Genomic DNA, 22,695 nt, shown 5'->3' on the forward strand with positions numbered 1-22,695 from the left:
GAGGGGTGACTGACTGTTTAGATTTTTCCCAAAAGTCAATAACAGGTCATTCCTTTATGATTCATCAAATATGGTTGTTAGTGAAGGTCTCCGAGAGTGAGGAATGTGCTATTTGATAGGTTTATGATTGTAGACCGAGATCTGTGAATGCTGACGCACCATTCGTTAGGTCCCATTCTGCGGTCGTACACCCGAACCGATCCGTCTCCAAGACCTGCAGCCACCAGTGACCGCTGAGGATCACATGATAGGCTGGTCACACAGCTGTCTGCTCCTGTAGGTATGTCCTGCAACACAGACATAAAAGATGAATCAGCTATTGGAGGAGTGCAGTTAAACATTATTTAAATATCAAAGCATTTAAATACCACACTAAGACATATTATTGGGAGATAAAGAGTGACTGATATTTATATGCATTTTATGTAAGATTTTATTGATTTACATCACAAGCAAACAGAAATTCATTTTACTTTTTGTCCATTTAAATATCAAAAACTCCATATGAATATCAGTTAACGATTTGCATATTTTTGCTCAGTGTGGGCCTCTGAATAAAACTAATTTACATATATATTTAGAATGGTCACTGCTTGAACAATGGCTGCTCTGGTGAAGACACAGTGTAAAGGTTCAATGAACTGTATTTACAAAGATAGATTTTTTTTGTAGATATCAGCAGTGTTGGGAAAGTTCACTTTCTACATGAACTAGTTTAAAGTTCAATTCACAAATTTTAAAATGTACTAGTTCAGTTCATAGTTCAAACTACAAAATTTTGAACTAAAGTTCACAGTTCCAAAAATGAACTAGTTCATACTTCTTTTTTTCCATACGTTGCTGCGAGCTATTATTTTTTAAAATTATTGCCACAGCCCATAAAGAATCACAGACAGCAATTATTTTATCAGTTTTAACAATGAAGCTATGCGTCAGATTTCATCTTCATATCCAATTTTGAATCCTTATCCAACCAGGGTTTACATTAGCTTTGAGGGGACAGCATTTCCCCATTGTTGCTTTAATGCTTTGTCTCCCATTCTCACCGACCTTGTCATAAACATCATAAAATTCTTTTAAATGATCATACGCCTTGCTACATGCTGCTGTCGTTTGCTGTTTTTTTTTTGTTGACGCGTCACGCATGCGGCGGACGGCGGTGCGACACTGGTGGCTGGTGTTGCCAGATTGGGTGTTTTTCCGCTACATATTAAGACCCGTTTACGGTGTGTTTTAGGCGGGTTTTCGCCTGGAATGCTCTATAGAAATCTGGCACCCTATTGAACGAAGTTAACCTGAGAGAGCGTGCCGTTCACAGACACCAGAATGAACGAGTTCACAGTAACATTCATCAGACATTAATACAGCACGTTCAGTTCACGTTCGCCCAAAATATGAACGAGTTCATGAACTATCGTTCAATGAACGCGTTCAGGCACAACACTGGATATCAGATTACATGTTGCGGTTCAATACTTCAAAATGTATCATAATATTATAATTGGATCACATCTGAAACTTGAAACATCTGAAAACGTGAGAGAGGCACAGCCTATAAGAATGGAACTGTAGGATCCGTTCTTATTCATTTCTAGCGTGGTTCACTTCACATTTGTCCAGCATGACATCTCATGAAAGGAAGTTTGACTGCACAGTGAAATGCCAGCTTTAAGAGTTTCTTCTTTAGACACACTGCTAAATTGAACTTAATGACTGATCATCAAATACATTGATACAAGGATCTGCAGAATCAATCAACAGGAACATTCATGTAGGAACTTTGAAAAGTTGAAAAAATAAAAAAAGAGACTTATATGGAAATAACTTTTTATCCAACTATGAAGCAAGACAGTGGTGCACATAAATGACTAGGGCTGGGATGATAAGTCGATGCAGAATCGATTCGTGGATCGATTCTTAGATTTTCAGAATGCATCACGATTCCTCTGGAATCGATTCTGAGCTTATATTTTAACAGCAGATGGCGCTCTAATCTAGTTTTTATCTGCACACTCAAATGCTCATGAAGTAGAGTGCTAAAGGGTGCTTGTGCGTTCGGCTGAGTCATGTAATTTCACTTCATCTTAGAATGCTTTTATGATGCAAGGGTAATGTAAACACAGCCCACTGTGAACACCTTTGTAATTCGCTTCAACTTTTTCGAATTTTATAAATGATTATTTTAGGTTCAAGTGTCTGTAATGATTTCTCAGAATCGAAAAAATCGATGCGATGCATTAGGAAAATATCAGAATTGATGCTGAATCATCTCTCCATTCGCAATGCATCAATTTATTTTCCCAGCCCTATAAATGACGGAGCTAAAAAGCTGGTCCAGAACTGATGCTTTTAAAATGAAGGGGGGGTGTGTGTGTGTTTGCGCGCTCACATGTGCAACTCAGCTAGTACCTGCACTTTCATTTCTCTTTCTGTGTCCCAGATCCGTATGACTCTAACGTCACCTGACGTCATCAAGAGGCCAGTCTCCTGCTCCCAGTCCACCACCATACCTGCACCTTCAAAAGAGAGTAGAGAAGGTTTACGCACATACACACTCAAATAAACAACTCTCTGGGCTCTCCTAACTTGTCAGTACATTAAGATAAAACAGTCGCACACTCACCTTTTGGTTGATTTTCATTTCTTTCAGAATAAAAATATTGGTGAATGCACCACTTTCATGAATTAATGAATACAACGCTTTCAAGAATAGTCTCATAAAACTTTGAATAATTAAATGCACAAAGTGAAATTCTTACATAAAGAATGAAAAAGTTTAAACAAAAAATAAATAAATAAATAAGAAAGAAAGTTCAAAGCCACATATGGGACTGGATTAACAAAAGATCAAGATCAACAAACCTTAAACTGAACCCTTTAGCTTGTAATCACACTAACTCACAGTTTATGAAGCGGTTATTGTTCTCTGGTCCAAGGCCTAGCCCTGGTCAATTTTGTCGTAATAATGATGTGAACAGATATGGAGGAATTACACAGAGAGAGAGAGAAAGAAAAAAAAAACAGCAGACACATTCATACAACTTTTAATTTGTTAATTTCAGGTTTAAACTGCAATTATTTACAGAGTTATTCATGCTGACACCAATCAGTGCTGAGCTGGTTTAATTTATGATCCAGTTACAGATTCTCTTTGTGACTCCCTTGTAGATTACACAATGATTTCATTATTTTGAAGAGAATATAGATTATAGACAGCAAGTGTAGATAAAATGAATAAAATGTAGAACAAATCAATAAGAAATAGATGTGGTTCTCATGCGGTTCTTACTTCAGGATCCAGATTTAACATTGGACATCAAAAGGTAACCTAACAGACATATTCTTTATTGTACAAAATTACATATTTCCTCAAAATAAAATATTGAAATTCAAATGACATTATGTATTAATTAAATATTTATTAATTCATTTGATCATACATTTATTAATTCATTAATTCAATAAAACTTAACAGCCTTATTTTCCTAGTTTAGTTGTGTTTTTAGTTTTATAACATCACTCTAGTTTATATGCTCTGGGCAGTAAATAATTATCTGTACAGAAAAAAAAAGGAAATTGTGAACAATGTATATCGTTGTATCTTCTCTTGTATTTACCTATGGTTTTCAAGGATAAGGACTTGTTATCCTCTTTTCTAGAATTGTAGATACAGTTGCTCCATTATGCTTAAGGAAGATTAAGGAAAACAGTCTGACACCTTGGTATAATGAGCACACTCTCACCCTAAAGAGAACAGTCCTGAAAATTGAGCGCAGCTGGAGGTAAACAAAACTAGAGGTATTTTGCATTGCTTGGCAGGAAAGTAAACTATCTAACAGAAAAGCATAAAAAACTGCTAGATCTCTTTTAGAAGAAAACAAACATAACTCCGGGTATTTATTCAATACAGTGGCTAAATTGACGAAAAATAAAGCATTAACAGGTGTTGACATTTCCCAACAGCACAGAAGTAATGACTTTATGAACTACTCTACTTCCAAGATCAATACTATTAGAGATAAAATTTTAACCATACATATGTCAGCCACAGTATCGCATCAGATAGTGTGCTATAGACCCCCTGAGGAACAATTCCACTCATTCTCTACAATAGGAGAGGAAGAATTGTATAAACTTTTTAAATTATCTAAACCAACAAAATGTATGTTAGGCTCTATTTCATCTAATCTCATAAAAGAGGTGCTTCCAGGAGTCATAGATCCTCTTCTGACTATTATTAATTCCTCATTGTCATTAGGATATGTCCCCAAAACCTTCAAACTGGCTGGCCTCTCATAATAATAATAATAAAAAAAAAAAAACACCTTGACCCAAAAGGACTAGTTTATTACAGACCAATCTAGAATCTCTCTTTTCTGTCCAAGATACTAGAAAAGGTAGTATCCTCACAATTATATTCCTTTTTAGAGAAAAATGGTATCTGTGAGGATTTCCAGTCAGGATTTTTAGACTGTATCATTGAGGATTTCCAGTCAGGATTTAGACCGTATCATAGTACTGAGACTGCTCTCATTAGAGTTAAAATGACCTGCTCTTATCATCTGATCGTGGTTGTATCTCTCTATTAGTTTTATTGGATCTTAGTGCTGGATTCAAAACTATTGACCATAACATTCTTTTGAAAAGACAAGAAAACTTTGTTGGCATTAATGGAAGCACAATAGCATGGTTCAAATCATACTTATATGACCGCCATCAATTTGTAGCAGTGAATGAAGAGGTATCATATCAATCACAAGTGCAGTATGGAGTACCTCAAGTACTAGGGCTGTTACTCTTCATGCTTCATGTGGGAAGTCGTGGCCTAATGGTTAAAGAGTCGGACTCCCAATCGAAAGGTTGTGAGTTCGAGTCCCGGGCCGGCAGGAATTGTGGGTGGGGGGAGTGCATGTACAGTTCTCTCTCCACCTTCAATACCACGACTTAGGTGCCCTTGAGCAAGGCATCGAACCCCCAACTGCTCCCCGGGCACCGCAGCATAAATGGCTGCCCACTGCTCCGGGTGTGTGCTCACAGTGTGTGTGTGTGTTCACTGCTCTGTGTGTGTGCACTTCGGATGGGTTAAATGCAGAGCACAAATTCTGGGTATGGGTCACCATACTTGGCTGAATGTCACTTCACTTTCACTTTCACTTTAAATGTTTCCCTTGGGAGATATCATCAGGAAACATGGTGTTTGCTTTCACTGTTATGATGATGATACTCAGCTACATATTTCTTTTTGGCCCAGCAAAACATAACAATCGGAAAAACTAACAAAATGCATAGTCGATATAAAAAACTGGATGACGAGTAATTTCTTACTGCTAAATTCTGAAAAAAAACAGAGGTGTTAATTATAGGACCTAAAAACTCTGCATGTAATAACCTAGAACACTGTCTAAGACTTGATGGCTGCTCTGTCAATTTTTCAACATCAGTTAGGACCCTAGGTGTGCTATTTGATAGCAATCTTTCCTTAGAAAGCCATGTTTCTAGCATTTGTATAAATGCATTTTTCCATCTCAAAAATGTTTCTAAATAACGACCTATGGTCTCAATCTTAAATTCAGAAATGTTAGTCCATACATTTATTGACCTCAAGGTTTGATTATTGTAATGCTTCATTTGGTGCTTGTTGTGCATGCTTAATAAACAAACTCCAGCTGGTCCGAAATGCAGCAGCTAGAGTTCTTTCTAGAACCAGGAAGTATGATCATATTAGCCTCGTTCTGTCAACACTGCACTGGCTACCTATAAAACATGGCATGGGTTTTAAAATCTTGCTCATTACTTATAAAGCCCTGAATGGTTTAGCACCTTAGTATTTGAACAAGCTCTTATTAAATTATAGTCCTCCATATCCATGGTGTTCTCAAAAATCTAGCAATTTGATAATACCTAGAATACAAATATCAACTGTGGGAGGTAGATCCTTTTCCTATTTAGTGCCCGAACTCTGGAATAACCTACCTAACATTGTTTGGAAGGCAGACACTCTGTCAGTTTAAATCTAGATTAAAGACCCATCTCTTTAACCTGGCTTACACATAACACACAAACACATTTCTAATATCCAAATCCTTTAAAGCATTAATTAGGTCAACCGGAACCGGGAACACTTCCCATAACACCCGATGTACCTGGTACATTGTTAGAAGAATGGCATCTACGTAAATATTAGTCTGTTTCCCTCTTATTCCGAGGTCACTGCAGTCACCCGGATCCAGTCTGTATCCAGACCAGATGGTGGATCAGCACCTAGAGAGGACCTCTACAGCCCTGACTGTCAGCGGAGACGAGGAAGACTAGATGAGCCCCAGAGACAGATCCACAGTAAAGACATTTTCTCAGACGGCCACCGGGACAATACCACAGGAACCAGTTGAGTCCACTGCACAATGTGACTTTGCTGCAGCTTGGCATTGATTAGTTTCTCTCAAGGTTTTTTTCTCCATTCTGTCACCGATGGAGTTTTGGTTCCTTGCCACTGTCACTATTTTCCTAATTAATGCTGTACAGTTGCTTTGACACAATCTGTATTGTTAAAAGCGCTTTATAAATAAAGGTGACTTGACTTGAATTAACTTGTGTATGTGAACATACACCCAAACATCATAGCCTTAAAGGCACACTATGTAATTTTTTCCACTGCTAGAGGGCGCATATTCAAAAAAAAAAAAAAAAAAAAGGCATAATTCGATGACACCATTACTGTGTGGAATCGTGGGATTTGTCAACTTCATCCCCACAGGCGATGCAATCCGATGGGACTTGGGCAGAAATCATGTTCATGGATGAGCTAATGATTTATTAACGTAGTAGAATAAAGCAGGGTTAGCCTGAAAGCTGTCGAAGCGAAACAAGGCCAATGAACTAGTGTGACACATGGCTCGAAAGCATCGGAGCTTTTATTATGCCACAGTCGACCACTTCTGCTCCCTCTGGTCGTAGATATGTGGAAAAGAAAGCAGTGCTGTTTAATCATACTAGATACATTTGGAAGTTCTCTTATAATGTTAATCTGTGCGGTTGTCACCTGTCTAATAAAATTGAGGGGTTATGACGACATTGGCAGTTGACACAATGACACTATATAGACACGCTCCGTGTCACCAGTTTGGACTTAAAAATTCTTCAAAACATTTGGGATAATGTAAGTACACAAGTCAGCAAAATATATAACACTGTTCTAGTGGTTTTTCGAGATTTGAATAAAAAGAAATCTTACATATTGTCCCTTTAAATGCTTGTTGAACATCCAATGTCAAATGGACATTAACACGGAGTTGGTTTTCCTTTTGCTGCTTTAATAGCTCACGGAATAAACAGCTCGTTGTCGCATACCTTACGAACTAGAGCTTGTTGCACCTTGCTGCGGGCATCACTGCGTGCCAACAGACAACAGAGCAAATGTACATGTTTATCTTCACTCGAACAGTTTTTCACAAGTTCATCAAACAACCGCAGTAAGAAGTTTCATCAAGCACGGTGAGTAATGGCTTCTCCTATCATTGTTTCTTGCACCTCTTGCCACATGTACAGTTTATCTATCTCTGTCGCTGATGAGGGATTCACATGTGATAAATGCAGGGAAATAGTTAGGCTGACAGAGAAGATTTCAGAATTAGAGACACGCATCCAAACTTTAATTGAGGACAGTAAGAATGTTAGGGCTCTAGATATGGCTTTGGATGCGTCTAGCTCAGGGATTCCTGTACATTGTTCGGTTCCGGAAACAGAGCCCTTGCAGCAGGGCAACTGGGTGACGGTGAGGCAGCGTAGTCGTGGGTCAAAACACCGCTCTTCTGTTCCGATCAAAACATTAAACAGGTTCTCCCCACTCAGTGATGCACCCACTGAGAGACCTGATGAAAGTGCTCTAGTTATTGGTGATTCTATTGTACGGAACGTGAATATAGAGACACCAGCCACCATAGTCAAATGTTTACAGGGAGCCAGAGCGCCTGACATCTTGGCAAATTTAAAAGTGCTGGCTAATGCTAAATGTAAATACAGTAAGATTGTTATTCATGCCGGCGCTAATGATGTTCGACTTCGCCAGTCGGAGATCACTAAAAATAACATTAAAGAGGTGTGTGAACTTGCAAGCACGGTGTCAGACACTGTAATATGCTCTGGTCCCCTCCCTGCTTACCGTGGTGATGAGATGCATAGCAGATTGTCATCACTCAATGGTTGGATGTCTAAGTGGTGCCCACAGAATAACATAGGTTTCATAGACAATTGGACAAGCTTTTGGGGCAGACCTGACCTGCTTAAAAGAGATGGTCTTCATCCCTCCTGGGGTGGCGCCACTCTTCTCTCTAGAAATTTGGCAAATAGTCTTCGTGTTTATACTTGACTAACTGGGGCCCAGGTCAGGAAGCAGACAGACTGGCTAAACCGACCGTCTGCTAGCCGCCTCCCGTCACAGAGGTCAGTTAATTCTCAGCACATAGAGACTTTTTCACCTAGATATCACACTATAGAGACTGTGTCTGTTCCCCGAACTAGAAAAAACAAAAAAACATCCAAACCAAGTTAAGATTAACAATTTAATTGAGGTTCAACAAATAAAAAACAGAAGCAATATGGATAAACAAATGATGAAGCTTGGCTTATTGAAAATCAGATCCCTTTCTACGAAAACACTTTTTGTAAATAATATGATCACTGATCATAATATAGATGTACTCTGTTTGACAGAAACCTGGCTAAAACCTGATTACATTATTTTAAATGAGTCCACCCCCCAAGATTACTGTTATAAACATGAGCCGCGTCTAAAAGGCAAAGGTGGAGGTGTTGCTTCAATTTATAACAACGTTTTCAGGATCTCTCAGAGAGCAGGCTTCAAGTATAACTCGTTTGAAGTAATGGTGCTTCATATAACATTATCCAGAGAAACAAATGTTAATGATGAATCCTCTGTTATGTTTGTACTGGCTACTGTATACAGGCCACCAGGGCACCATACAGACTTTATTAAAGAGTTTGGTGATTTTACATCCGAGTTAGTTCTGGCTGCAGATAAAGTCTTAATAGTTGGTGATTTTAATATCCATGTTGATAATGAAAACGATGCATTGGGATCAGCATTTATAGACATTCTGAACTCTTTTGGTGTTAGACAACACGTTTCAGGACCTACTCATTGTCGAAATCATACTCTAGATTTAATACTGTCACATGGAATTGATGTTGATGGTGTTGAAATTATTCAGCCAAGTGATGATATCTCAGATCATTATTTAGTTCTGTGCAAACTTCATATAGCCAAAATTGTAAATCCTACTTCTTGTTACAAGTATGGAAGAACCATCACTTCTAACACAAAAGAATGCTTTTTAAGTTATCTTCCTGATGTATACAAATTCCTTAGCATATCCAAAACCTCAGAACTTGATGATGTAACAGAAACTATGGACTCTCTCTTTTCTAGCACTTTAAATACAGTTGCTCCTTTACGCTTAAGGAAGGTTAAGGAAAACAGTTTGACACCATGGTATAATGAGCATACTCGCACCCTAAAGAGAGCAGCCCCAAAAATGGAGCGCAGCTGGAGGAAAACAAAACTAGAGGTATTTCGTATTGCTTGGCGGGAAAGTAACATATACTATAGGAGAGGAAGAATTGTATAAACTTGTTAAATCATCTAAACCAACAACATGTATGTTAGACCCTATACCATCTAAGCTCCTAATAGAGGTGCTTCCAGAAGTCATAGATCCTCTTCTGACTATTATTAATTCCTCATTGTCATTAGAATATGTCCCCAAAACATTCAAACTGGCTGTTATTAAGCCTCTCATCAAAAAACCACAGCTTGACCCCAAAGAACTAGTTAATTATAGACCAATCTCGAATCTCCCTTTTCTGTCCAAGATACTAGAAAAGGTGGTATCCTCACAATTATATTCCTTCTTAGAGAAAAATGGTATATGTGAGGATTTCCAGTCAGGATTTAGACCGTATCATAGTACTGAGACTGCTCTCCTTAGAGTTACAAATGATCTGCTCTTATCATCTGATCGTGGGTGTATCTCTCTATTAGTTTTATTGGATCTTAGTGCTGCGTTTGACACAATTGACCGCAAAATTCTTTTGCATAGACTTGAACACTTTGTTGGCATCAGTGGAAGTGCATTAGCATGGTTTAAATCGTACTTATATGACCGCCATCAGTTCGTAGCAGTGAATGAAGATGTATCCTATCGATCACAAGTGCAGTATGGAGTACCTCAAGGCTCAGTACTAGGGCCACTACTCTTCACGCTCTATATGTTACCCTTGGGAGATATCATCAGGAAACATGGTGTTAGCTTTCACTGTTATGCTGATGATACTCAACTCTATATTTCTTCGCAGCCCGGTGAAACACACCAATTTGAAAAACAAATGGATTGCTTAGTCGATATAAAAAACTGGATGACAAGTAATTTCTTACTGCTAAATTCTGAAAAAACAGAGGTGTTAATTATAGGACCTAAAAACTCCGCTTGTAATAACCTAGAACACTGTCTAAGACTTGATGGTTGCTCTGTCAATTCTTCGTCATCAGTTAGGAACCTAGGTGTGCTATTTGATCGCAATCTTTCCTTAGAAAGCCACGTTTCTAGCATTTGTAAAACTGCATTTTTCCATCTCAAAAATATATCTAAATTACGGCCTATGCTCTCAATGTCAAATGCAGAAATGTTAATCCATGCTTTTATGACCTCAAGGTTAGATTATTGTAATGCTTTATTGGGTGGTTGTTCTGCACGCTTAGTAAACAAACTACAGCTAGTCCAAAATGCAGCAGCAAGAGTTCTTACTAGAACCAGGAAGTATGACCATATTAGCCCGGTCCTGTCAACACTGCACTGGCTCCCTATCAAGCATCGTATAGATTTTAAAATATTGCTTATTACCTATAAAGCCCTGAATGGTTTAGCACCTCAGTATTTGAATGAGCTCCTTTTACATTATAATCCTCTACGTCCGCTACGTTCTCAAAACTCAGGCAATTTGATAATACCTAGAATATCAAAATCATCTGCGGGCGGCAGATCCTTTTCCTATTTGGCGCCTAAACTCTGGAATAACCTACCTAACATTGTTCGGGAGGCAGACACACTCTTGCAGTTTAAATCTAGATTAAAGACCCATCTCTTTAACCTGGCATACACATAACATACTAATATGCTTTTATTATCCAAATCCGTTAAAGGATTTTTAGGCTGCATTAATTAGGTAAACCGGAACCGGAAACACTTCCCATAACACCCTATGTACTTGCTACATCATTAGAAGAATGGCATCTACGCTAATATTTGTCTGTTTCTCTTTTGTTCCGAGGTCACCGTGGCCACCAGATCCAGTCTGTGTCCAGATCAGAGGGTCACTGCAGTCACCCGGATCCAGTATGTATCCAGACCAGATGCTGGATCAGCACCTAGAAAGGACCTCTACATCCCTGAAAGACAGCGGAGACCAGGACAACTAGAGCCCCAGATACAGATCCCCTGTAAAGACCTTGTGTCAAAGGAGCACCAGGACAAGACCACAGGAAACAGATGATTCTTCTGCACAATCTGACTTTGCTGCAGCCTGGAATCGAACTACTGGTTTCGTCTGGTCAGAGGAGAACTGGCCCCCCAACTGAGCCTGGTTTCTCCCAAGGTTTTTTTCTCCATTCTGTCACCGATGGAGTTTCGGTTCCTTGCCGCTGTCGCCTCTGGCTTGCTTAGTTGGGGACACTTCATCTACAGCGATATCGTTGACTTGATTGCAAATAAATGCAAAGACACTATTTAATTGAACAGAGATGACATAACTGAATTCAATAATGAACTGCCTTTAACTATCATTTTTTCATTATTGACACTGTTTTCCTAATGAATGTTGTTCAGTTGCTTTGACGCAATGTATTTTGTTTAAAGCGCTATATAAATAAAGGTGACTTTGACTTTGACACTTTTCTGAAAGGCATTCCATTTTAAGGTAAAATAAGCTTGTGATGTTCTTGCATTTAGACACAAGAGCAGAATATTCTGCATCAGACACTGATTTTGGCATTGTAATTCAACTTAAAATGTTCAGTGGGGTTCAGGTCTTTGTGCAGGCCAGTTAAGTGCCTCTACACTAAAATCTTCTCTATTTACCTTTGCTTGTACACCAAGGCACAGTCATTTGAACGTTTCTAGAATTTTACAATATGGTGTCCATATAAAGTCTATATAAAGGCTTGAGTTGCTTTGGTTATTTATTTATAAACAATTTTATGATTTAATTTTTACAATTAATTTCAACTCATTTTGTGCAAAAATGCACTCTTATATTTTAGTAAGAGTGCTGAGAATTCATGTGTTGGGGTCTACTCACTTGATTAGGAAACAGACTGAAGGAGCGGTCACACTAGACTCTGAACGTGTAAAAAAATTTCGGAAGCTGCTGCAAATATGGGTGGGAGCAAATACAACATCAGGCACCAAGGTTTCCCCTCAGTTATTACAACATGAATTCTGATGTGCTTGTACGGTGTCTTTTGTATTGTACACACTCTCCCTTCTCTCTCTCTCTCTCTCTCTCTATATATATATATATATATATATATATATACACAAAAAATTATAAAATGTGTCAGCATTCAAATATACCATCTGTTCCTGTTTCCATTGACACTGCGAACCATGCACCTTATTTTTTATTTGATTTTTATAATCTTTTAAAGATGTATTATATAAAATAGGACTCTGTGCCTCCATTTTTCAATTTCTGTACAGACAGGTCACACAGGGACTTATCGATCTTCTACTGGTCACACGTCTTCACGTGATGCAAATTTGCAGGTCAGAGTTCACCAAACTTGAACTCTGGAACGCAGCTGAATGCAAAATTTTTCACATGAGCTTACGTTTCCGATCTGACGCATTCCCATGCTTATGAATGGAAGTTAGTGGGGTGAAAAGTGCAGTGTAACTGCCCCTTGAGAGTGAGAGATTCAGGTTCAGGTTGGGTTCTGTCTTATAATTTGACAGCACTGGTCGGGTCACAGGGCTTCCGGCTTCAGTTTATTGCCTGGGTAGACCTCTAGATTAAACTGACCAAAACAAACTTCCAATTTGCTGCAAAGCTTCAGCTTTCATGCTAACAGCACCATATGGAGGACAAGTGGGTAATTTTGTCCTGACTGGTCTGGAGCCCTGGTTCAGTTCTGACTGACTGGCTGTCATTCTCCGATGCTGATCAATCATAAGACTAAAGAACACTCTTATATGAGTGCCCAAAAACATAGTCAAAAGTTCGGTGGATCAGGAAATGCTTGAACTGTAGCACTGCTGCCCTACTTTCAAAACTTCTGCTGTCTATCAAAAATCCAATCTTAGGAAAGAGAAAATCCCCTCACATTCATCCCTCCAAATACTGCTGAGATATGCTGAAGACTGCTGAAGCCAAGAGAGAATTTCACATCAGGAATAAAAACTTTATAAAGCACATTTATCTAGAATTTGGTTTGTCTTCACTGTTTGGAATTCCAGCGTTATGCTTAAGTGAATAAACTCAGACCTAGTAATTAATATGAACTTTCAACAGTTTAACTAATTGATATGCAAAAAGATGTTTGTGTACAGCACACACACACCTAGAATATATTTTCCACACAAAATGTCATCATTCTTATCAACACATACATATATTCTCTTCATCCGGTAGCACAATATACACATATGATTCTAGATTTTTATTCGTCACATACACAATTATATAGAGAATATATAACCAGCAGTGAAATGTGAGTAATCACTGCTGGTTATATGTTCTCTATATAATCGTGTATGGGACGAATAAAAATCTTGAATCTTCAAGATTCTTCACACGTGCACACACACAGTTTCTGATTTATACACTTATGTTGATGGTAATGTTGATCAGGGAATCTTACTTAAAGCAAATTATAAAAATTTTTTATTATTATTTTCATTAGAAGTGTGTTGAGCAATGAGAAAGCCAGCACAAAATCCAGATTTCTATAAAAACCATTCAAATTCCTACAGATTCTACATTCCTGTGTGTTTGTAAATTTTAGCTAATTTAGTTCTGGTTTCATCAGTTAAATGGAGCACCACACTATCATTTGTTTCTCTGTACTAAAATGAGCTCTGTACTTAAGTTACTTTTAATTACTTTTGTACAGAACTATTTTTCACCAAAACTAGTGCTTAAAAATTAAGAAAAAATATAAATATTGGTCAGTGCTGACTTACACCAATCAGAATTGAAGTAAGAATAAAGAGAGCCAATCAAATGAATGCAGAAAAGAATGTTAGGCTATATTGGGAACAGGAAAATATCAGATGTTTAGTGCCACAAACACCAAATAGGCTGAAGAAAAAGAAGAGAGAGAAGCACTCACCTCCCTGTTTACTTCTGTCAAGATAGATTGAGACCCGTCGGGCCAAACCTGTAAAAGAAGAAGAGGAAGAGAGGGGAAGAGCACAAGAAGGAGATCAGGAGGGCCGGTCAGTATATTAGCCAGAGGACACCACCATGTTAGCAAAAACGTAAGCACACAGCCAGCATGTGATCTGTAGCCGTCACAAACAGGGCACTTTATGTACACTTGTGGTCTTCCGCTAGCCTTTACAAAAATGTCAGTGAAGTCCACAAGACAGCAGGGTGTTTCATCTTTCAATTTGGATTTCAGAAGGGTGCTCCAGAATGTATCCCTAGTGGATACTATGCGCCCTCAGTGCACACTTGGCCAATCAACACTTCATGTGGCATTACATTATCAAAGTGTGGCACAATGTTTCAGGGCAGCATTTGAAACCAGGCCTATCAGACACACATACACACACATCGAAACAGGCTCTCTCACACACACTGGTGAATACACACACACCCAGAGATATGAAGCACACTTATATTCCACCTGAACTTAATTCACCTCATATCTTATCTACATCCACACATTCACACACTGCAGGAAAGGGAGGGAGAACAAGGCTGTGGTTTCCCAGCATGACAGCTGCCAAGTAAATCAGGTTTTTTTCACAGGGAGACGAATAGCAAGGCTGAAATCAGCTCTCAGAGCCAAAACTTTTTTGCCCACTTTAAAAGTAGCACAGATGTGCAGGAGTTCTTCACAAAAGCTAGAAACTCAAGAATCTCCTTGTGTTTATAATTTATATTTTATAGTTGTATATATATATATATATATATATATATATATATATATATATATATATATATATAATTGTATATATTTTTTTATTGTTTGTTATGATATGGATTCATTTATTTGGTAAATAAAGATTATCAGGATGATAATTTGTGAGTGTATTTTTTATGTAAATGGAAAAAATTGGGAGTTCAATGCATGTAAGAATATATTATTTAAAACTACTATGCTATACATGCTATATATGATATACAATATTTAACTACAACAATGGGTATGTTAAACACTAGGAGATCTCGTTCGGTTGGGGTTCCCAACCATGTTCCTGAAGTCTCTACTAAGAGTGGAGTTGAATCAGATGTATTTTATTAAGGAGAAATGCAAAATGTAAAATATTAGGGTGACTCCAAGAACATGGTTGGGAACCATTGTATTAAAGTATACTAAAGAACAGTATGACAAACAGGCACTTTTAAAATAATTATTGGCCTTTAGCAAGTATTGTATGCAAGCATTGTCATACTGCTGACAGAAGCCTTGTTCCTCCTTTATGTAGGGATCAAAGGAATAAGAAACAGCACTAAGGATGAGGGCTACAACAATCAAACTTGAAGGACACAAACATTTATGATTTCTATTAAAGCTACAGATCTTTTACTTACACATTCTTGAAATGAAAACATTTCACTTTAAAGTTGAGGTAAAAGTGCCATACAGCATGGATTTATGTACAACATGCCTTTTCATGTAGAAATTATATTCATAAATTGCTAGATGGCTAGGAGTCAGTGGTAAGGTCATGAAGACATTCTAGGATTTCCTTCAATTTTCTGTTCTGATGGAGGCATGACCTAGCTCAGATTATGCCACTGGTCTTTCTCCCAGCAGCTGTCCTTAAAACCAGTTTTAATGAGTGTTCTGAGATCAGCTCTATGATATCTATTTGTGAAGAACAGACTAAAATGTAAGTAATTAACTGAATATCTTGCATTCCGCCATTGCTCGCCTGCCATACTGTGCTCACAAAGGCTGTGTTTGCTGTGGTATACTGTTTAGCGCACAGTATATAAAACAGTACAAAATATGCAAAAGTTTAATTTGTGTCATGTTTGATCCATTTTTATGCAAATATGTCATGAGGCAGTCCAAACACAACTACTAGTGGGATTCAATATTTTAAATTGTGCTCTTGCTTACGGCACACACTGGAAAATCTAGTAGGTCATCTGGTTAGCTGCATTCTTTTGCATAATGTGCAGTATACAGAATATGGAGAGACATTGAGTAGTACTATGCAGTATGCAATTTTGAACAGAAGCACATTTCACTTGTTATTGTGACAGTATCAAGTTTGAACGTCGAAGTGCAAATGAGACATATGAGTTAGGAAGTCAAGACTTTCAGAGAATAATGCATTGCAATCCATTTTTCATACAAAGCTATTAAAATGAGTTATATGAACTATTTACCTTTTTTGTCCTTTTTGACAGTGACAGTTTATATCTAATTATGTTGTTTGCGATTGTCTTAATGCTCTGCCTAATGTTCTACAGGAATAAAGAACACAAAAATAATTTTTTGTAAAGCATGGGGTATACTGTAGATGAGGTGAACTATTCCTAAAAATGCATCTTAAAGTTGAGGCTGACTGCACACATACACGTGCACATACACACGCGCGCACACACACGCGCGCGCACACACACACACACACACACACACACACACACACACACACACACACACACACACACACACACACACACACACACACACACACAAATAAAATCAGTGTGTCTGTGATTCTAACTGGGTTTAACTGACAGGTTGGGATAAGCCCTACTGCTGACAACTAATGTCAGTCCTGGTCTGACTCATGCTGACTTTGGCTTGTCCTTCAGCTCACTTCAATGTGCAATTTAATTTCTTGAAGTCCCACCAGGAATAACCAGGTTATGAGATAAATTCATCTAGATACAACAGATGAAGCAGGTAGGCTTCATGGTCTATGAGGCTCGTCTTGTTTTGATATCATCCATCTGGAATAATGAAAAGCCTCTGGGATTATATTATTATTTTGTTTATTCTTGTCAGTTTTTGTAATCTGATATGAAGAGGCTTAACTTCAACATACACAACAACAATTATTTGGCAGTGATCTGAATTTTAAAGTCTTCGTAAGATTTTCAGTCTGTTCACAAACAGAAAAGAAGGTGGTACAGAACTAATATTAATCACGGAAAACTGACACACATAACTGAAAAAAATATATAAATGTGTTGAACAAAAGTAGGCTAATAAGCCATTATGTAGTTTAAAGGTGCAGTAGGAGTTCTGGGAGAATGCTAACTTTAGCCTGATAGCACTGAAAGTGAATGTCCCACCCTCCCTGCAATCACCGTCCAAAGCCACACTCAATGAATGCATTTACACTCGCAGACCAGAATAAAAGAGACAACATAACTACAATAGGCTACATCAGCAGTTCCCAATTCCAGCCAGTTATCTGAATCGGGTGTGTTAGCTAAGTTAGACCAGAGTGGGGGGCACGAGGACTTGAATTGGAAACTGCTGGCTACATTATGTGTCATTCACCGGTAGAGGTCTTCACAGTGCACCCAAGACCCATCGACCCGGGACCCGTATGGGTTCGGGTCTATATTTTAAATGATCAGCCGGGTCCGAATCTATTACTTCGGGTCCCGGGTCTGTTTAACATTGTGAGTAATAGCCATGCGATTGGAGTCATCGGACTCGGAAAACACCCGGCCGTGATCACACACTGCTAGTGTTTTTTGTAACTTGCAACTTGTAAAATTAGGAAAAGAAAAGTGTGAGCCAAAAAAAAAAAACGATCTCTCTCTCTCTCTCTCTGCCCTTAGAAGCAGAGCATGCAGACTCAGAGTTAATGCAAGTGCACGCACAGTAATAATGCTTGCAGACTTGACACACTCATATTTAATATATTTCAAATCAGCAACTAAATCTGAGGTGAACCGCCATGTGAATGTTTTCTATGACGCTCAAATTGCGTTAAAAAGCATATTTTAGGTTGATCCAGCTAGCAGCATGTGCAGTCTCGAGCGCGAGTCATGTTTCTATGGCAACCAGTGAGGGACAAACCGCGCTTTACGTTTTCTCCCATTTTTATGATCATATAAATTAACCGTTTAATCTTAAAGTTTTAGTGGTCAGATTCAGATTCGACGCAGAGCAGACAGCACAGAGATGATAGCAAATAAATAACGTGAGCGGCCATGGCAGTAAATAAGCAATGATTATTATAGTTCAAAAGGGCAAACAGTCGAAGTTATTATGCGAGTTAACTTGAGTCAGAATGTACATGTGCACAGTTGCATTTGTCATCCATCAACGTGACATCTAGTGGACTTTTGAAGCTGAAATAATGAGTGGAATCAGCTTGAACTTGGAATAACGAGCGGAATAACATGGATAACTTTCTTGTTGGAGGATTGTAATGCTTCACAGGCAGTCAGGTACAATGAAGAGAGACTACGGCTCCTTAAATTAGGTAAGCGACAGGTTTATTGACTTGTAATAGCAATTTAAGGTGGAATATGTGACAATTGGGTCCAGTCGGGTCTGTGTCTTTCCAGCGGGTTCGGGTCCAGCTTTCAAATAATAGACGGGTCTGGGTTGGTTCGGTGTAGTACATTACGGGTCTCTTTCGGGTTCGGGCACAAATTTTTGGACCCGTGAAGACCTCGGATCTACACGGGTCCGGGTCCAGCTTTTGAAATAATAGACGGGTCCGGGTCGGTTCAGTGTAGTACATTACGGGTCTCTTTTGGGTTCGGGCACACATTTTTGGACCCGTGAAGACCTCTATTCACCGGTGAGAAAACTTTAAAAGTACTACAATACCAGGAAGGAAGATCGGAAGAATATATAAATACAGATAAATACATTTAGACCACTTAACTTAATGACTGCTATTAGGATGTGAGGAGACTTTCAACCAGCATAACAAAAAATGTTTCTGAAGAATTACCTATTGCACCTTTAATGTGTAATGTAAATTATACGCATACTCAAAAAAAGCAAAAGTTCCAGATAGGATAATAAATACAAATCGCACAAATGTTGTCCAACACAAACAACTGTGAAATAAACATCTGCCAATTTTTTTTTTTTTAAATAACACCAAACTGAAATTATTTTTAATAGACCCACAAAACTATAACTAATATAATAAATAACATTCTGCTTTCGTACCAGAGCACCCATGGGCATCTCTACAGTCCCGCGTCATGCAAGTAGACTGGAAATTCCGACAGCTTTTTCCAAACACTGGCCGAGCAGAGAGTAGACGGGGGGAAAAGAAACTTTGATGACAGAAGAAGAGCGGTATCCGCACAGAGAGTGTATGAGTGTGAAAGCAAACCTCGTGTGGTGGGCAGCATGTCGGACAGCCCCTGCCACGCTGTGACCATCTCTGGATTCCTCTGGTCAGCAAAATTCTTCCAAATTCGCAAAGCTCCATCATCTGAACAAAAAGTGGCATGGTGCAAGTCAGCATAGAAAGTGACAAACTTGAACTGATCAAACTTTGCATCAACATGATAGGTGAACTGACCAGTGGCAGTGAGGAGGAGAGAGCAGTCATGTCCATTAAGGTACTCCATAGCTGTAATGCGTGTGTATCGTGGGTTCCCATTGTAGAAATAATCCAACCTCTCTCCTTTCTCCCAGTCCCAAAAACTGTTCCACAAACAGAGAACACAGTTGTAATAGTTCACAATGTCTCTGTATGCACATTAAGCTAGATTGCTAGCTTTGGGTTCAGGAAGAATATTAGCATACATGACAAGGGTAACATTCCAAATACATGTCACTAATGAACAGATAACATTATAATAATATATGATACAAAATATGTTACACCTATAAGCAATATGGTTTGACAATTTTTGTTGAAAATAATCAGGTTTTATGATTTTCTTAGTGGAAGGGGGAATTATTTTGAATAATTTTAATATGCAACAATACACCGGTACCAATACGTTGTAACAAACAGCATTTTTTTAAGCATGTACAACACAACAGAGACGCTCTCATCATTTCTGAGTTATGATAAAAGAATCACTGCATTAGTGTTTTGATCCAAATTTTATATAGAAAAAAAAATTATAGTAATATTCATGTACTTTAAAACTTCATGTTTAAATCAGAGACGGTATTTAAAATTCTGTCTTGGCGCACTCATATTCAAAAGTTCTGACAGAGAAAAGGGGCAAAGATTACCTAAATATGGCTTACCATGATCATTAGGAGATTTATAACAAATCAGATTCTATAGTGTTTCCCAACAGAATTATGTGAGACTTGGGATCTTGGTACTTTATATTGTAATTCAGCTGGATAAATAAATGTAAGTAAAAAAAAAAGTATAATTTAAAATAATTATAGTATTTTATTTCAAACTACAGTGGTAAAATTACAATGTTGTCTTAATTGCTTTTTTTTTTTCTTCACTTGAAAGAGTTTGACAGAAAAAGATAAAAAGTGATAGTAAAGAATATATATTATTAGAATATATATTATTAGAATTTTTTTTATTTTGAATAAATGCAGTTCTTTTTAACCTTTTATTCATCAAATATATTAGACAGCAGAACTGTTTCCAACACTCATAATAAATCAGAATATTAGAATGATTTCTAAATGATCATGTGATAGACTGGATGTGGTGTTAATTTCGTCACCTATTTTTAATTTAGGTCTATGTCCTTGTTAGTTTTAGTCATATTTAGTCATTCACATATCTTTTTTGTCAGTCGAGTTTTAGTCGACTAAAAGTCTCGTCATTTTAGTCTAGTTTTAGTCAAAAGAAAACTCAAGGTATCTTAGTCGACTAAAAGTCTTTTAATTTTAGTCTAGTTTTAGTCAAAAATTTTTAGTGTTTTTTTTTTAATAACACATTATTACTGATAAACATTTCAGTAAAAAAAGTGTTTCACGTATCTCAAACATTGGTTAAATGTCATAATTACGTGACAAAATACACTTGTTGAATGATTTTTGTTGGATGCAAATGTTAAATGTGTCTGGTTTTCACATTCTGATTTAGGAGCAGTGTTGGGGAGTAACTAGTTACATGTAACGGCGTTACGTAATTTAATTACAAAATAAATGTAACAGTAATCAGTTACAGTTACTAAGAAAAAATTAGTAATTAAATTACAGTTACTTATGAAAATTGTAACGATTACAAAGAGGATTACATTTGAATATTTACACACATCCACATACAGCTTATTTCTTTCCCAAATTGCACTAAGACATATGGCCCATAATCTCCGAGACGCGGAAAACACATTCGTAGAATCCAGTCATAAGACTGAATATGAATCCTGCACGTTCTGTCTGTGGAAATCAGGCGCTGACTGGACATCGGGAGAACCGGGACTATTCCCGGTGGCCTGGCAGACGATTTGGACTTCTACTTTAATATCGTTATTGTATAATTGCAGGCCGAATATACTAAAGCGATTATTTCCGAATCCGCCATTCGATAATTAAATCCCTAATAAATCATGAATCGGTTAGTCGTGACTGGCAATGGTTGGGCTCGCGCGCTCTCCGCGCCTCCGCCGAACGGTTTGGATCAGACTCCGAGTATTCAATGCGAGAGAGAGAGACCGGAGTGAACTGTGTAAGCGCACAGCTGGAGCAGAGAAGCGCCACTTCTGTTCAGGGTTTCAGGTGCAGGTCAGTTTCATCTGTAAATATGCTAATGTAGTTTTGTCTTTGTTTACTTAGTCAAGCAGCAGCAGCAGCACATTGCTCGCAATCACTCAAAATACTGTATAAACGACGTCATTATTATCTATTGTAATGTTACAGTAGTAAGTTAGCAGACAAATCATCATATTTTATCATAGGTTTAGGGGGAGCTAGTGGATACAAAAACACAACCCTGAGGAAAATTAATGTAGCCTATGGTATATGGCACTAACCGTGGTTTAACTATGGAATTTGTAGTAAAAATAAATACAAGTGGTAATTCATTTGCCTTCAGTATTAAAGTCATGAGAGAGATGGATGGATAATGGAAGTGAAGGTGCAGTTCAGGAGAGAACTCTTAATTACGTTGCATGTCCCCAACCTAAGGAGTTAAATCTTTTTCATGTCAGGTCCAAAAAAAAATAGGGTTGTCCATGTTTCAGAATGGGTTGTGGGTGTATGAGTGTGAGATTTCCCAGCCTATTTTTTTTTCCCAGTCCGCCCCTCATGGAAATTAATCTCTAGAACAGTCACTTCATGAGCATTTTTTACTTATTTTGAGAAACTATCATCATATCATATACAAAGAGACAGCAGTGTTTCAAAAAGACACCAATGTTTCAGGAGTTTAGTACACAAAATAGGACACATGCTTATTAGATAACCGTATTTGAGTTGATGTATATGCTTTTATTTTTTTATTAACTATTTTTCCCCAAACCATTGTTAAATGCAGTTAGATGCCTGTAGTTATGCAAAGATTTGGTTTCAAAAACAGT

General features: G+C 37.8%; 1 protein-coding gene across 4 annotated transcripts in view; it reads right to left on the reverse strand.

Annotated features, from left to right (window-relative positions):
• Positions 1-22,695, reverse strand: part of rptor (regulatory associated protein of MTOR, complex 1) — a 260,643-nt gene that overhangs the window by 8,432 nt on the left and 229,516 nt on the right. For 2 of the 4 annotated variants that reach the window (XM_059560532.1, XM_059560531.1), the window contains exons 28-32: positions 19,767-19,891; positions 19,575-19,676; positions 14,402-14,449; positions 2,410-2,516; positions 160-287 (exon numbers count right to left, since the gene is read on the reverse strand). In XM_059560532.1, the coding sequence (XP_059416515.1) occupies positions 160-287; positions 2,410-2,516; positions 14,402-14,449; positions 19,575-19,676; positions 19,767-19,891 (510 nt within the window). The remainder of the gene's footprint in view (positions 1-159; positions 288-2,409; positions 2,517-14,401; positions 14,450-19,574; positions 19,677-19,766; positions 19,892-22,695) is intronic. The other 2 variants (XM_059560530.1, XM_059560529.1) reach the window with 1 other exon arrangement.

Source organism: Carassius carassius, chromosome 10 (assembly GCF_963082965.1).
Source record: "Carassius carassius chromosome 10, fCarCar2.1, whole genome shotgun sequence".
Classification (NCBI taxonomy): domain Eukaryota; kingdom Metazoa; phylum Chordata; class Actinopteri; order Cypriniformes; family Cyprinidae; genus Carassius; species Carassius carassius.